The sequence below is a fragment of the Acinonyx jubatus genome, chromosome B3, assembly GCF_027475565.1.
Source record: "Acinonyx jubatus isolate Ajub_Pintada_27869175 chromosome B3, VMU_Ajub_asm_v1.0, whole genome shotgun sequence".
NCBI lineage: Eukaryota > Metazoa > Chordata > Mammalia > Carnivora > Felidae > Acinonyx > Acinonyx jubatus.
Window position 1 is genome coordinate 12,869,301 of NC_069386.1, and position 14,723 is coordinate 12,884,023.

The 14,723-nt window shown below is 43.0% G+C and overlaps 1 protein-coding gene across 9 annotated transcripts in view; it reads left to right on the top strand.

Moving 5' to 3' along the window:
* MCTP2 (multiple C2 and transmembrane domain containing 2) overlaps positions 1-14,723 on the top strand; it is a 243,461-nt gene that overhangs the window by 90,490 nt on the left and 138,248 nt on the right. For 7 of the 9 annotated variants that reach the window (XM_027067969.2, XM_053223601.1, XM_053223606.1 and 4 more), the window contains exons 5-8: positions 3,355-3,497; positions 4,289-4,365; positions 4,885-4,996; positions 9,139-9,174. In XM_027067969.2, coding sequence (XP_026923770.2) covers positions 3,355-3,497; positions 4,289-4,365; positions 4,885-4,996; positions 9,139-9,174 — 368 coding nt within the window. Of the gene's footprint in view, positions 1-3,354; positions 3,498-4,288; positions 4,366-4,884; positions 4,997-9,138; positions 9,175-10,718; positions 10,871-14,723 lie in introns of those variants that run through there. The other 2 variants (XM_053223600.1, XM_053223607.1) reach the window with 2 other exon arrangements.

A 14,723-nucleotide genomic window follows, 5' to 3' on the forward strand; every position in this document is an offset into this window, starting at 1 on the left:
TCACGGACTATGAGATCATGACCTGAGCTGAAGTCGGACGCTTAACCAACTGAGCCACACAGGCGCCCCTGGATTTTGTCATTTTCAAGCACTTTGGCCTCTGGCTCCAACCTGCCCGTTCAGCTTTATTTCTCATTACATTTTTTTCCACTTGATTTCCAGATCGGTGGAAATGCTGGTTTGGGCACCACACAGATCTTGTCATCTTGGTCTCCTCCCTGCTCCCCGGCTTCAAAGCCAGTTCCTTCTGCTAACATGACTTTAGTCCTTCTCCGCGTGTTCGCGCCCACCCACATTTCAACCAGTATCTTTCTTTCAGCCTCTGCTGACACCTGGGCTAGAGCTAATCTCTCCCGCCTGGGAAGGTCAGTTCTGTTTTGACACTTAACCTCTTGTTATAGTTAAGGCACGCCTGCTGCCCGCCAGGTGCACAACCCTGGACCTCGGCAGGATCTGGGACTGATTTACCTTCGTGACCCCGCCCCCCCCACCACCGTGCCAGGCTCTGAAGTCAGCCATTAGGGTTTGTAGCACGTGGACAGTGTTAGCAGGCCTGACAGATACGGAGTCACGGGAGGCTTGACAGGATGTAATGTCCTTGAGTACAAGCAGAAGGAAGGACTGTCCCACATGTGCTCAGGGGTGTGCTTTGGTGCAGCCCTTTTGCAGGACCGATGAATGGCTGTTAGCCACTCTGGGCAGGCATCGAACCCCGGGGTGTCTGGGGTGCGGCAGGAGACTCAGGCCATTGATGCTTAACACCCGGATATTCTAAATTGGAGGGGGTGCGTGTGACCCCATAGGGTCCACATAGCCGAATTGGTGGCCACACCAGGATGGAGGTGCCCGTCTGCGCCCCCCCAGCTTTATTCTCCTCCCAGAGTACCACACCACCTCTTTCTCCCAAAGAGCCTCCTTGTTTCTGAAGCTCCCCATAAAAAAAAAAAAAAAAGGTTGAAGTCCACCCATTCAAGGTGCTGTCTCATCATTTGTCTAATCGGGAGTTGCATTCCTGAGCCGCAGACCTCTTTTCAGAATTTGCCTAGTTGAGATGTCACTTCCCTGACAGTGAGGCTCTTAGGCTCAGCGAGAAAATCACCATGTGCTCCCAGCGCCCCCCCTCCCCCCCCCCCACCCCTTTCTCAAATTTTCCCTAACAATTAACGCCACACTAACTTGACACCCTTTTTCCTTGTTTGGCTTTGTAAACCCTGGTCTCTTTTTCTATTAATTCCAGACATTAATATTTTCTTTCACGCAACTGACGCCATTCACCCGTGAAACCGTTTGAACATTATGTAGCTGTCAGGATGCCTGGGGATTACCCAGTATGCTTTGCCTGTGAGAAAGTGACACCGCCGAGGCCTAGTTTTGAGATGTTTATTTTGAGAGTGCGCTGACAGGCATGAAGGCCCGATCCCAGAGTGGCAATTTCATTTAATTAAAGGCCTCTTTTTATTAGAGTCCCTCCCCACCCCCCCGCCCCCCACACACTTTTTTTTTATATATATATATCAGAATGATTGTTAAAGTCTGACTTGCCGGAGGTGTCCCCTTGTACTGTGAGAGGGAGTGGGGGCAGGTGGCTCGCTCACTAGTCAGTGTGCCACTAAATGGCTGTGAATGCCTTCCTGTTTTACTGTCCTGTCCGGAGCTGCCAACTAACATGACGTGTGTGTGTGTGTGTGTGTGTGTGTGTGTGTGTGTGTGTGTGTCCGAGATTAAAATAAAGACCGCTGGACTTCTGCCCCCGTGTCGGCAAACGTAAAATGTGAGAGTCGAGTGCGTACGTCTGCATATTTGCGGTTGAATTTCTCGGTCTTCCGGTTCAAAGTCTTGCAAAACTGGAAGGCTCCCCCACTGCCCAGATCATTCTACCTCGGTTCCTCTGTTGAGACTTCTAAACAAGGTAGATGACCTTGCTGGATAGTGACACCTGTTTCTGTTAAAGAAGGAAGTCGGGGAAGATCGTGTGTTCAGTCATTGCTAATAATACTGCTGGTAAATAGAAACCCAAAAGAGGAGCTTGAGAGAATAAAAGCTCGGTAGTCACGACCTGGTAAATGTTTGCAACAGAGTAGCCAAATTAATTTTTGACCTAATGGTTTCAGACTCTGTAGGCTTGACTTTCTATCAGGAATTCGTGATCGATAAATGTTTGGGGGGCCTGTGTTGGGCACCGTCCACGGCACCTGGGACACATCTGTGGATGAACCGGACTGTGGGTCTTTCGCACTTACTCATGGGTGTCTGTTTCGCAGTTAATTATACTATCCTCATTCCTCCGATCAGATTTTTTTTTTTTTTTTGTCTTTCTTTGTGGCATTATCGGCTGGCCTTCAGTTATGCCCTCACTGCTTCTGCATTCATTCGTGGCTTCTTTATTCATCATTCATGAGGTCTTAATGCACAAGTGTGTCCCAGATATGACTTGTCTATTGGCAGGCATGCAAGAGACATGCACAGAATTCATGGTTTATGTTGACCTGCTATTTTCTTTCTTTCTTTTTTTTTTTTTTTCTTTTCTTCCCCTCCACTGTTCCGAAAGTGTGGAGGAAGGTTTGTCACAGCCCTTCCTTCTGCTTTGGGTAGAGTGGCTGGAGGGATATTATTCATTCTTTCTGGCGTCTGTTTCAAAGCCCCCCGGGCGGGTCAGGGGTATCTGCCCTGAGGCCAGCTGAGGGCCTGGCTGGTGTGGCATTCAGCAAGGCCAGGGTGAGACAATGTCCCCGGCTTCACTGCAGGTGCAGGAGGCAGCAAAGAATGGCAACTTTGTCGATTTAATCTCCGCGCCCCCCAGTGCCCCCCGTCTTCATTCCCGTTGCCCCATCTTTTGAGCCCGTGGTTCCCGAGATTGATTGATTTATTATGATTATATTCTAAAGTACAGCGTTCTGTCGAGTCAGCCATCTGGCCGGACGTTTGAAAATGGTTTCTTTCCCTTTTTGCCGACTCGCTGCCGTTCTTGGGAGGGGCGGGTTTCTCCCCAGGACTCCTGACACTGTGGGCTGGAACGGGTGGATTTTGTCTCTTGCATTTTTGTGGGTAGCATTGCGATGCCACACCCGGGATGAAACAAAACAGAAAAGCTCGAGGAACCCATTGGTGTTCCACCACTAAGAGCAAAGAAGAATCAGTCATTTACCCCAGATGGTTTCATTTTTTTTTTTTTTTTTTTCCCTCTCGTCTCCACCCCTGGGGCCTTCAATCTCTGCACAGGGAGACATTTGTTCTGGGCGTGCTCAGGAAAACGCTTGCAACCAGGGGAGTGTAGAAAGAACCTTTACTTAAGGGAGATCCTAGGCGTTGACGTGCATTTTTAAAAACTGTCTCACTCTCTCTTTCTTTTTAAAGGCACCAGCGATCCCTATGTGAAATTTAAGCTGAATGGGAAGACGCTGTACAAAAGTAAAGTCGTATATAAGAACTTGAATCCAGTGTGGGATGAGGTAGTTGTACTTCCCATTCAAAGCCTTGATCAAAAGCTCCGTGTGAAGGTAATCCCAGATGGCTTTCAAGTCTGCTCTTTTATTAAAAACGCTGATGTCTCAACAATCCTTGCCCCCTTAAAAAGTCCACGTCCCCAAATTCTTTTATCATTGTTCGGCTCTGGGCGGAAAAACATTCGTGTGCAAGGGATTATTTGTACACTTCGTTGAAAGTGTGTGTTTTGTTTTCTCGGATCAATGGTGTATACGCCACAGAAAATCAGAGTGAAAATAACATCCCCATTGATTGTATTTAAGCTTACCGCACGTGGAAGAATTATGACTGTCGGTGCAGTGGCGAAAAGTAGGAAAGCCGTTCTCATTAGGAATAACTTTATACTTAATAGAGCTTTCCGCTACCGGTTGGAAGCACCAATTGCTCAAACATCTGGGTTACAACTGCATGAGTTGAGTGCAGGATAGGGTTGCTAGAGAATATTTAGCAAATTTCTATTTAATTGGCAGATCTGCTCACAGTGGAAAATACTAAATTTTAATGAGACACCATTTAAACTACAGAGAGTGGTCCATTGTGCATAACAGTGGAATGCATATGAGTACTGCCTTAAGAGTATTTTGTGCTATTGTTTTCGCTGTGGTAGGCAAAGTGGTCAAGTTTGAATAATTTCCATCTCTCCATCAACTTGGCTACATTCCTCCTTAACGGTACTCTGCAGATTAGTTTTTAGATCTAGAAGATTGAATTCAAAATTCCCAGACTATTGCATTTATTGATAATTCGGCAAACTCAGTTGGTTTGCCATATTAATGTGCATTACTGGCCTCTTCCCTCTTTGTAGGTATATGATCGGGATTTAACCACATCCGATTTCATGGGTTCGGCCTTTGTCATTCTCAGAGATCTTGAGCTTAACAGGTATTGTATTTATTTTTACCTTCTAATTGTTATTATGAATTGTAGAGGGAGCTCAACATAAGGTTAAATGGCATCTGTTTAGATCAAATGACAAAAAAAAATCTGAGTAAATGAAAGGGTGCTTTAAAATGTGAATTTTTCTATTTTAGCTTTTAGCTCCCAAACCTAGGAGTCAGACGTTAAATCGTCCACAGTGTGTTCTGGAATGTGTGTTGGAGTTTGAACTGTTAACATTCAGGTTCATTAACCTGCCTAACTTAAAAATAAAACAAGTATTTAAATTTTATTTGGGCAGTAAGGGGAAAGAAGCCATTAACCAACTGTTGAACAAGGCAATGCCAAACAATTCCCCTGCTCTGAAGATGGCTGTGTTATTTTTACTGGATCGGGTGCTTTGTAAAACTCGTGTCTCACCCTTAGGCAGAGGTAGGAGAGGTTTGCCATAAGCTCCCGATGCAGTTTGAAACTATCTGGTACTGCCCCTAAGTGCTAATGTCATTTGTTGCCTTTTGCTTGTAGGACGACTGAACATATTTTAAAATTGGAAGACCCCAACAGTTTAGAAGAAGACATGGGGGTCATTGTGTTAAATTTGAACCTAGGAGTAAAACAGTGCGATTTCAAGAGACATGTGAGTGTAACCCTTTTGTTCATTTCAAAATTCTTCACCGCAATTGTCCTTTGATAACTGGGTTACCAGATGGCTGGCATTTTTTTTGGCGGGGGTAATTATTTTGGGGGGGGAAACAAATCATTGTATTGAGATGTAAAGTACCTATTTGTGGTTATGCACATCCTTTCCCTTGGAACCCTGGAAAGAAAATCCTTTAAGGAATAATCTGTTTTGGCTAGGGATGTGGCTAGTGTGGCTGTGATTAAAATGCATATCCTGCTTATGGTTCCCTTGTAACAGATCATCCAAAATATTTTTACTAAGTGGTAAGGTTTCCATTTACTATTTTCTTAGGTACCGGATGGCACAGGTATTTTTCAGCAATGCAAAGCAGTTCCCGGGATTTAATTATTACATTGTACGTTATTAGGGTGATCAAGTACATATTTGCAGCATTGCAATTTCTTCTGGTGCTTTTTTTGTTTGTTTGTTTTTAGCTGCCACGTTTTCTGTTGGGAGTAGTTTCGGGAAGATATAAATTTTAATATCCTTCGATCTGTTATTTTCTGTACGTTTCTAGTTAATGCATCGCTTATTGAAGACCTCTCTAACACCAACAAAGCATTGGATTTTATGACGACATGACTGGGGCTCTGTTCTTATGAGCAAATAATGTGAATACAAATCATAATCTTATTTTATATTTGGGGATCAGACCTTATAATTCCAAGAATTAAAAGAAGAACAAAAAGCATCTTTGATCGTGACTTATTTGAAAGGCGTTTTTTAAAGCCAACTAAAACACCTGCTTGGAAAAGGACTGAAATGCGTTCAAACTGAAGCCTGTTTAGAATCTGATATGGAAATCTGAAGCCTGTTTATAAATTGGGCTTCTACAAGTGCTTCTTGAATTGAGTCAGTAGGGTCGATGTCTTCATTTTGACACCACCTTTGCTTGTAGATGGAATTTATTTTCATGGTGAAAATCACGACTGATTTGCAAGGACACTCACAGAAGATAGCACAAAGCAGTAGTGAAGCTGAACAGTGATTTTTCAGTTGCCAGAGAGCCCACAAAATAGTTGCTGTTTTTAATTTGGATTCTTAGGAGAGTTTACTCGACAGTAACTGGGGAAAAAAAAAACTTCCCATATATTATTATTTTTTAAAAGAAATGGTACTTTTAAAACTCGAATCTTAAATTGATGTTGAAAATAAACTTTTTTTTTTTCGACTCAACATAATACAGCTTCTCTTAGCCTAGACAGTATTGCTGCTGGATTCATTGTCATGTGCTAGTAGGTGACTGGCTCCTTGAGCTGGATGCCCTCAAAAAGAACATACAATATAAGTAAGCATCATCTGCCACAGGAGTGAGCTATTTCTGGCTGCTATGTTCTGAAACTTCTCTTACATATTTAAGTGGGGTTGGCAAAGTTGGATAACTTCTCATGAAAATAGCTGCCGATTCCCCTATTCCTTCTGTGAAATTTTCCTGTGGTATATCGGATTATGTTTACCAGTCCTACTGGCCCTTAAAATATATTTAAATATGGCCCAAATTTGCAGTTTTAAAGTAATGCCGTTTCAGTTGAAATTAATTTCCAATGACGGAGCTATTCATCCTCGATGCTGCCTGAAGTTTCTTTTGTAAAACCTCTCAAAGGGTATGTTTTCAGAGTCGTAAATGTAGCCACACTCGTCATCTTACTGAGTTTGGTCCTTTTTTCCTTAGACCCACCACGTCCTGTCTTCAAGAGTTTGTCAGCCTGCCTGCTCATGTGCTTTCTCATTTTCTTTATTCTTTGCTTATCTGGCAGAGGTGTAGGGTAAAATATATTTCTTGTCTGTATATTTTATGGGATATTATAATATAGAAAGCCCTGCCCACTCCCATTTGTTCTGATCAGTAGTTTCATTTTTTCTGTTTGTGTACTTGATCAAAATACACCCAAGAAAGGAATAATCCTTCCTGGGCCCTGTGTGGTTACTCGGCTTATGCAGTTTATATCGGGGGGGGGCCCTTTGGATAGAATAGGTATCAGAAAACGTTCGTTCTTTTCATTCAGTGAAAACCCATTTTTATATTGGGTTTTTATTATTTAAAAAATTTTTTTTTACATTTATTTATTTTTGATAGAGACAGAGCACAAGTGGGGGAGGGGCAGAGAGAGAAGGCGACGCGGAATCCAAAAAGCAGGCTCCAGGCTCTGAGCTGTCAGCACAGAGCCTGACGGGGGGCCCGAACCCACAAACTGTGAGATCGTGACCCAAGCTGAAGTCGGATGGCCGACCGACTGAGCCATCCAGGCATCCCTATATTGGGTTTTTAAATGGGAATAACTAACACTGAAGCCTGGAAAGACAATAGATCATTTGATTGGGAATCACTTTGTTTGTAAATTTCCATCACGACTGTCTTTGTCACTTCGGATCCCAGGCTGACAACAATCTGAACTTGAGCAAAGTGACTACAGACTGACCCTCAAGTCCAGAGATTTAAGGATTGTATGTAGGCATGGTACAGTTGGAAGGCTGATGAACCTGCTGTCTGCTTCTTTTTCTTGGCAAAAATAGGATTCTAGTTCGAATTGTGGGCTCAGTCAGCAGACTTGCCTGGGTTTGAATCCCAGCTCCGCTCCTTTCTAGCTTCGAGAAATTAAGCGATCAGGTCACATTCGCAGAATTACTTAACCTCGCAGCTACAATTCCCTCATGTGTGAAATGAGGATAAAAAAAGTATTTCACAGGACTGTGAAGTTGGAGATTATCAAATGTAGTGCTTGGCATGGGGTCAATTGTCAATACTTGGTAGTTCTTCGGACTGTAGTAAGCAGACAGGCATATTCACTTTCCATTAATTTCCTCATCCCTTTTGTTGATCTTTTATGATCATTAACGCATCCAATGAATTCTAGGTCAGAGGGTCCTAAATAGCCATGCATACCTAGAAGACAGGAATTGATTTTGGTGCTTGTTTTGGTGCTTTGATTTTGTACTGATCATGTTTTTCAGTACAGTGCTGGGAAAATAGTAAAAGAACTGAGTTTAATACCCATATGGCAGCATCTGTGACCCTGCATCATGAGCTAGATGTTGAACTCCCAGTTTCACTAGGGGAAGTGTTTTTTTAATAAAGAATATTTTCAAGTTGTTTCTGGACCCGTGTTTCTGGTTGCTGGTCACCAGAATGTAAGAGGATTTCCCCCCAAAGACCATTTATTTTCTGGTTTCTAACTTATGGGGAAGATGTATTGTCAAAGTGGATAGGTCATTCGCCTAAAGGTATTTTTTTCCTCAAGCATAATAGCAAACGTGGTCTGCTCGATTAGATTCATAATTGTATTGTAATCTCCCAAATTTATCCAAGTTTTAACATCCAGTTAGCTGGTTAACCAGCCAGAGTAGAGCCTCACAGTACTGGATGGTGACGGGGGTAATGAGAGGATTTTGCTAGGAAAGAATTTTAATTGTAGATGAAATTCAGCAACCTTAGCATGACAAATGAGAGATCAAAAGAGAACAGTGGTGATGTTACTTGCTGTTCAGAAAATTTGTTCTTCCCTCCCTCGGTGCTGTATTAGCCTGTTTTTGCTTTTTTTTTTTTTAATTGTGCAGCAGCAGTGGCTTAGATTTTTTTTCCTGTTATTTTGAATATTGAGGCTTGATCAGGGGGGATAAATGGAATGATTGTTTTTAATATCAAAAAGTATGGAAACCTAAATATTCATGAACACTGTCCATGAACTTCTTAAACATTTTCGTAATACTATGAGAATATTTCAAGTAGGGGAAATCTGCCTTTCCAATTTGCGTTTAGAGGTGAAATTACAGAGTTTTGAGGCAATTAAAAACATTCTAAGGATGGAGATCCTTCTCATACTATGAACTGATACTTCTAAAGATTGAGCAGTATTTGTACGTCCTTGTCTTTTCATTACTGAACACTGTGGGAAAATCCTGTAACACGACCACAGAAATGTGAGTTTTCTGTTTCTGTTTTGTTGCTCCAACGTGTTTTCTCTGTGACCTCGGAACGTGGGTGTTAGTTGTTTGAATATAGTCCGCGCCATCTAACTAATCACAGAATCGTCATTAACGATTCTATTTCTCTCTTCCATTTTGCCATTTTTTCACCATCCAATGGACTCAATCCCTAGCGTTGGTCAAACCGGAAGCGGCTGAGTGCCAGCAAGGTAAATATAGTTGTTTTCTTTTTTATGTCATTTGGCGAAACGTTCATCTTTGTTGCAAGCACAAAGGTATACGTGATTGGTATTAACCAACTTTTACGTACAACAGCATTCTCTTCCTCTCACTGTGGCTATGAATAAGAAGGAAACAACCTCCCTTTTACGTTTCATTTAATAAGAGCATAGCCAGATGTTTGAACTTATATACTTGTTTTAGTGGTGACATTTTATAGGTGCCAGCCACGTTAGAACGTTCCACTTCATTAAGCCTGGATTATTTGGAGTGTAGCACAGTTAGGGTTAGTCCTTTAGGAAGTTATATACCATCAGATGGAAACTAGCTTTGGTGTTGTAGGGGCAATGAAAAGATTAATTGAGAGGGATAGGTGGTATCTTTTATAAATCTCTTTTATATTACTCTTATTTTACTGTTTATTACCTTTGCTGCTGAGAGTTTCTTGAAAGATTTCTTCATGATGTACTGGCGATTTTTTTTTTTTTTACATTGTTAGTATCGTTTTAAGCAATTATAAACTGCCGTCCAATTTGTAAAAGATCTACGTGTATCAAGGTAGGAATGCATTATTCATTTATCTGGTTATTAAATTAATACATTGCAATCCAGTGATTAAATGTCAAAATTGGTGTAAGCATAAACAAAACCAAAAAGGTATTTGTAACTTAATTTAGCTCCTCTGCTACTTTCTTTAAGTTTATTTATTATTTATTTATTAATTAAAGTTTATTTTATGTTGAGAGAGACAGAGATAGCGTGAGTAGAGAGGGGGCAGAGAGAGAAAGAAGAGAGAGAGAGAAAGAGAGAGAGAGAGAGAGGGAATCGTAAACAGACTCCGAGCTGCCAGCATTGAGCCTGATGCAGGGCTCAAACTCACCGAACCATTAGATCATGACCTTGGACAAAACCAAGAGTCGGATGCCTAAGGGACTGAGACACCCAGACGCCCCTCCTCTGCTCCTTTTAAAGAGAAATAACCAACAAGGAGGTGGCTGTGATGTTTGTGTGTGTGTGTGTGTGTGTGTGTGTGTATTTGGCAGATACACCGACCATCTCTGTGTGTACGTTTATTTACACACACACATAAGTGCACAAATCGTATACCAGCTCGAATTTCTCATCTCACCGTACTTGAGTTGTTCAGTGCTGCGTCAAACAAGGCAAATGAAACAGAGATTTTGAGTGTTGGTAAGAGTGTGTCTGTGGGGGAGAGAGAGCGAAAGAATTGTCACCTGACTGGCACTGGTCATTTAGGAGGAATAGCAAACTTTCCAAACCTTGCTTTTTAAAACCCAAAGGAACCAAAGCCTACCTCTTCTGCGACGCAGACAGACCCTTTGCATTTTGAACATTTTAAGGATAACTACGATAAGTTTTGTTAACCAGTTCACTTGGTATACAAGACTCTCTCTCTTTTTTTTCTTTTGAAGTAAAATTAAGAGACGATAAATAATAATGTGAAACGGTCTCAGAAAATCCTCCAACTTTTGTCTTCTTCCTTTATAGTCACTAGAGGGTAGAAGATGATCATTTCTTGCCACAGAGGGGAGCCCAGCTCCTGCTCTCCCATATTAAGAGCTTCTGTGACCATCCGAAGCAGTAAAGTTTCCCGGCATGCTTTGGAGAAGCCTGACAAAGCAGTATTTTCTCGTTTATTGATTCTGCTGCTGCACTAAAATACTGGTACTGTACATCAATAACCATCTTTAGTTAGGGAGCTCCGGTCTGTGGAAGAAAACTGGCAGTTTGTGGAAGAACATAAAGGCTAGAAAGAAAAATTGTGAGCTTGGGGAATATTGGAGTCTAGGGAGGACAGGAGAGGTTATGGAAGAATGGCCAAAGGAATGAGGAAGGAGAGAAAAAATGTTGACGGCCTGGATAAAGATATCAAAAATATGAAAGGAACAGTGGATCCTGGAGAGCAGTATTTATATCTGTACAGCAGAGTTGTGTCTGACCACAGCTGCTGTATTCTTTTCTTTCTTTCTTTCTTTCTTTTTTTTTTTTATCCCTATCATGGTCGTTTCTAGAATTTTGACTTCAGTGCGCTGGGCTCAGAGACTTAATAAATGCCCAGACCCTCCGTGCCTGTTTAATAAAACCTTTGATGAATAGAGCTCGTTGAATGCTACTCATGATCTTACAGGAGAGATGCGGTTTATATCTTGGTGGAGAATTTCAATTGTCAGGTTAACTTTTCACAGCTTAGCATTTGCAGGTTTTGGAGAGGAAAGTGAGAGAGCTTCTAATTTCGCTTATGAAATTGATTCACGTGGAAAATCTGGAGGTCCTGTGATTAACCTTCTGGAAAAGCAGTTAAAATGCCCTGATCGACCTATCTTGGTATTTTTAAACTGTCAGCTGCTTTTTTTAGGATTTCTATATTATATTTAAAAATTAGGTAACAGAAGTTTGACATAGAGAAGATTACTCAGCTATGACTATCTAAAATGTTACCAGTCCTAAGTAATATATTATCTGTAAAATGTTGTTGACTTTTTCACCTCAGTCTTACTCTTTTAATGGCTTAACTTTATTTAGATGATTGCTTCTTAAGCCCGTAAGTTTATAATTTTGCATCCATCCATAGAGGCCAAGGGCGGCAGACTCTCTTGTAAAGTGTTTTCTTACTACGTTGACCTTGACCGTAACGTAGTAAATTTGTAGAGATCGCCTTTAAAAGTAGGTTCAGATTTCTCCCAAAGCCTCTGTTTACCTTCTGATGAGCCTTTTTCACATGAGAATTGAGAATTTGATTTCATAGGGCCTGAATCAGATAACTAGCTCTTTTTAGACATTTATTCTACACAATCTTGGCTGTGAACAGATTTCCAAACCTTCCTCTCTCTTTCTAATGCATGTAACACTTAACAGAGATAGAAAATTAACAGCAGTGACTTCTCTAATATCAGATAGCTTAATGGGGGGGGGGGGAAACCCTGCAAATCACTAACTGTATTCAGAAATCTGAGTACGTACATCCACACCTACCTGCTTCCCCTGCACTTTCATTTGGGTTTTTGTAGGTTCTGTGGCTGACCACAGTTCTTTATTTACACTTTCTTTTACTTTAGATGCATTTCCCCTGTGATGAGAACCTGGCGGGGTGGGGGTGGAGGGTTTTCGTGCGATTCCGTTTTCAGAAACGGAAAAAAAAATGTTTTCCCCACAAAAATATATGCAGGCTCACATAAGCAGATTCTGTGTCAGCTTTAGCCAGTTTGATTTTATCCTCAGTGCACAGGACCCCCGTGCAGGGCTTAGCCCACTTGTAGGGAGAAGCCACCTGGCGGCATGTTAGAGAATGAAGAAGGCACAGGAAGGGCCAGTGGCATCCGTGGTGTCAGGTCAACGCCATCATACCCGCCTGCTCCATGAAACACAAAACCCGGAAGGGTGAGGGCTTTAAGAGGGCCACTGCCTGCCGATGTCACCGGGCTGTCCCCTGGCTGTCAGCATCCCGACCTGAAGCGCCTGCTGCTTATGTCCCCTCCCACACCTCCTACAAGAAGAAAAAAAAAGGGGGGGGGACTATTTTGCATAGCCCTTCCTTTGACCACTGTTTCATGCAGTTGTGGGTCCGCGATCGGAGGGAAGAGACACGACCTGGGCCAGTGTAGCTTTTTTTTCTTCTGCATGAAATTAGTTGGCCAGTGGTGCCATTTTGGGGGCTGTGCAGCGTCCTCTTCTTCTGTCTTTGTTCCTGTCTGTTGTTCTAGGGGCTGATAACCACAGGATACGTTTTCTAGGTTCCCCTGCCAGGTGGCTTCCAGCTGGAATTGGTAGGAGACTGCAGGGTGGGAGAATTTCCACGGTCATGTCTCCTTCTGCCTTCTATTTCACGTGGGGTCTGCGGCACGGGCTGCATTTTCCATTTGCCTTTAGACCTGCTCTGGCCTCAGGGTGAGCCTGACCCTGGTATTGACTCTTCTTGCCTGGCCAGCCCCGGGTTTGCAGAAGTTCAGCCCTGACGGCGGAAGCCAGCCCTGTGTCTGTTTTCGCAAGCCACGCTGCAACACAGCGGTGTGCACCTGTGTAGGCGTCGTCTCTAACTGGCAGTGACAGAGTATTGTAGTTGGGACAGAGACCTAGCGGCCTGAAGCCCAAATTCTTACTCTCTGGACCTTGGCAGGGAAAGTTTGTCTTCCTCCCACTCCAGCCCGAGGAGGGTTAGGCTGTCCTTTTTTGCTGCTTACCTTAGGTATTCTCAGCGTTGCCTCTTTGGTCTCTCAGCCGTCCCGCACCTGTTCTCTGCACGATATTCCCTCCACCTTCAGTCCCAGGAATGGTTTTCTTTTTCTGGTGGATTCGGATACAGCCTATCAGGCAAAGCCTTTGCTTTTGGCTTTTTTGGGTACTTTTAGAATGGTCACTACTTTGCAAATATCATGGATCACATGATGATGGTTCTGCGTGAATTTAGGTTTTATCCTCTCTGCCTTCTTTCCCTTTTTCTGCTTTCCTTTTTTTCTCCTTTTTGCTCCATCTGTCCCTCGGTTTATTTAAAAAAATTTTTTTGAGTGTTTATTCATTTTTGAGTGATACAGAGAGCATGAGCGGGGGAGGGTCAGAGAGCCAGAGAGGGAGAGACAGAATCCGAAGCAGGCTCCAGGCCCTGAGCTGTCAGCACAGAACCCGATGTGGGGCTCGAATTCATGAGCTGTGAGATCATGAAGTGAGCCGAAGTTGGACGCTTAACCGACTGAGCCACCCAGGTGCCCCTCTCCTTCTGTTTACGTCTGACATCTAGGACTTCTGGAAGGCAGTCTCTAAATTTAGGTAACTATCTCTACCTATCTATCTTTCTAATCGAATCTGTCTAATATATCTATATCTCTTTAACCTAATTTACTTGTCTGAATGTCTGTGTCTGTCTGCTTATCTGTCTATCTATCTATCTATCTGTCATCTATTGGGCATGGGCCCAATGCTGAATATCTTAACCCTGATGCCTCTGCTGCCTTGCTGTGAAGTCAAGGTCAGCATTACCCTGGGCACAATGATCTCTAGGGATCGTCCTCATTTCTGGGGGCCTCGGTCGTGGCTCAGGTAAGGCCCCGGATCTGTGGGCACTCTCAAACCTTGTGTGTGCTCTAGACCAGAAAAACAGAGCCACTGCCTTCCTAAACTTTTCACGTGAGAATCCACTTCAGCCGAAACCTTCTCACTGAGCACGTCCTGAGGATTCACAGATGGACGGGACTTAGCTGTGGTGACTGCCCAGTCAGCGGGAGACTTGAGAGAAGGAGGGGGGGGTATTCAGAGGGCACGGTCAGACCTTTTCCTAGCCTCCACGGTGGGCTGAGTGCTGAAGACAGAGCAAGCTTTCAGAGGAGGACTGCAGTGAATCTTAACCAAATGAGACAGAGGAAGAAGTGAATGGAGATAGGATAGTATAAAATAGTGTGGTCCACGGCAAGTGGTCTGATGTACTTATTATCAGGCTTCAACCAGTTGGGGTTTCAAAATGGAGCAGCACCGGTATCACCTGGAAATTGTTAGAAATGAGAATTTGTGACCCGCCCCCCCACGCCTA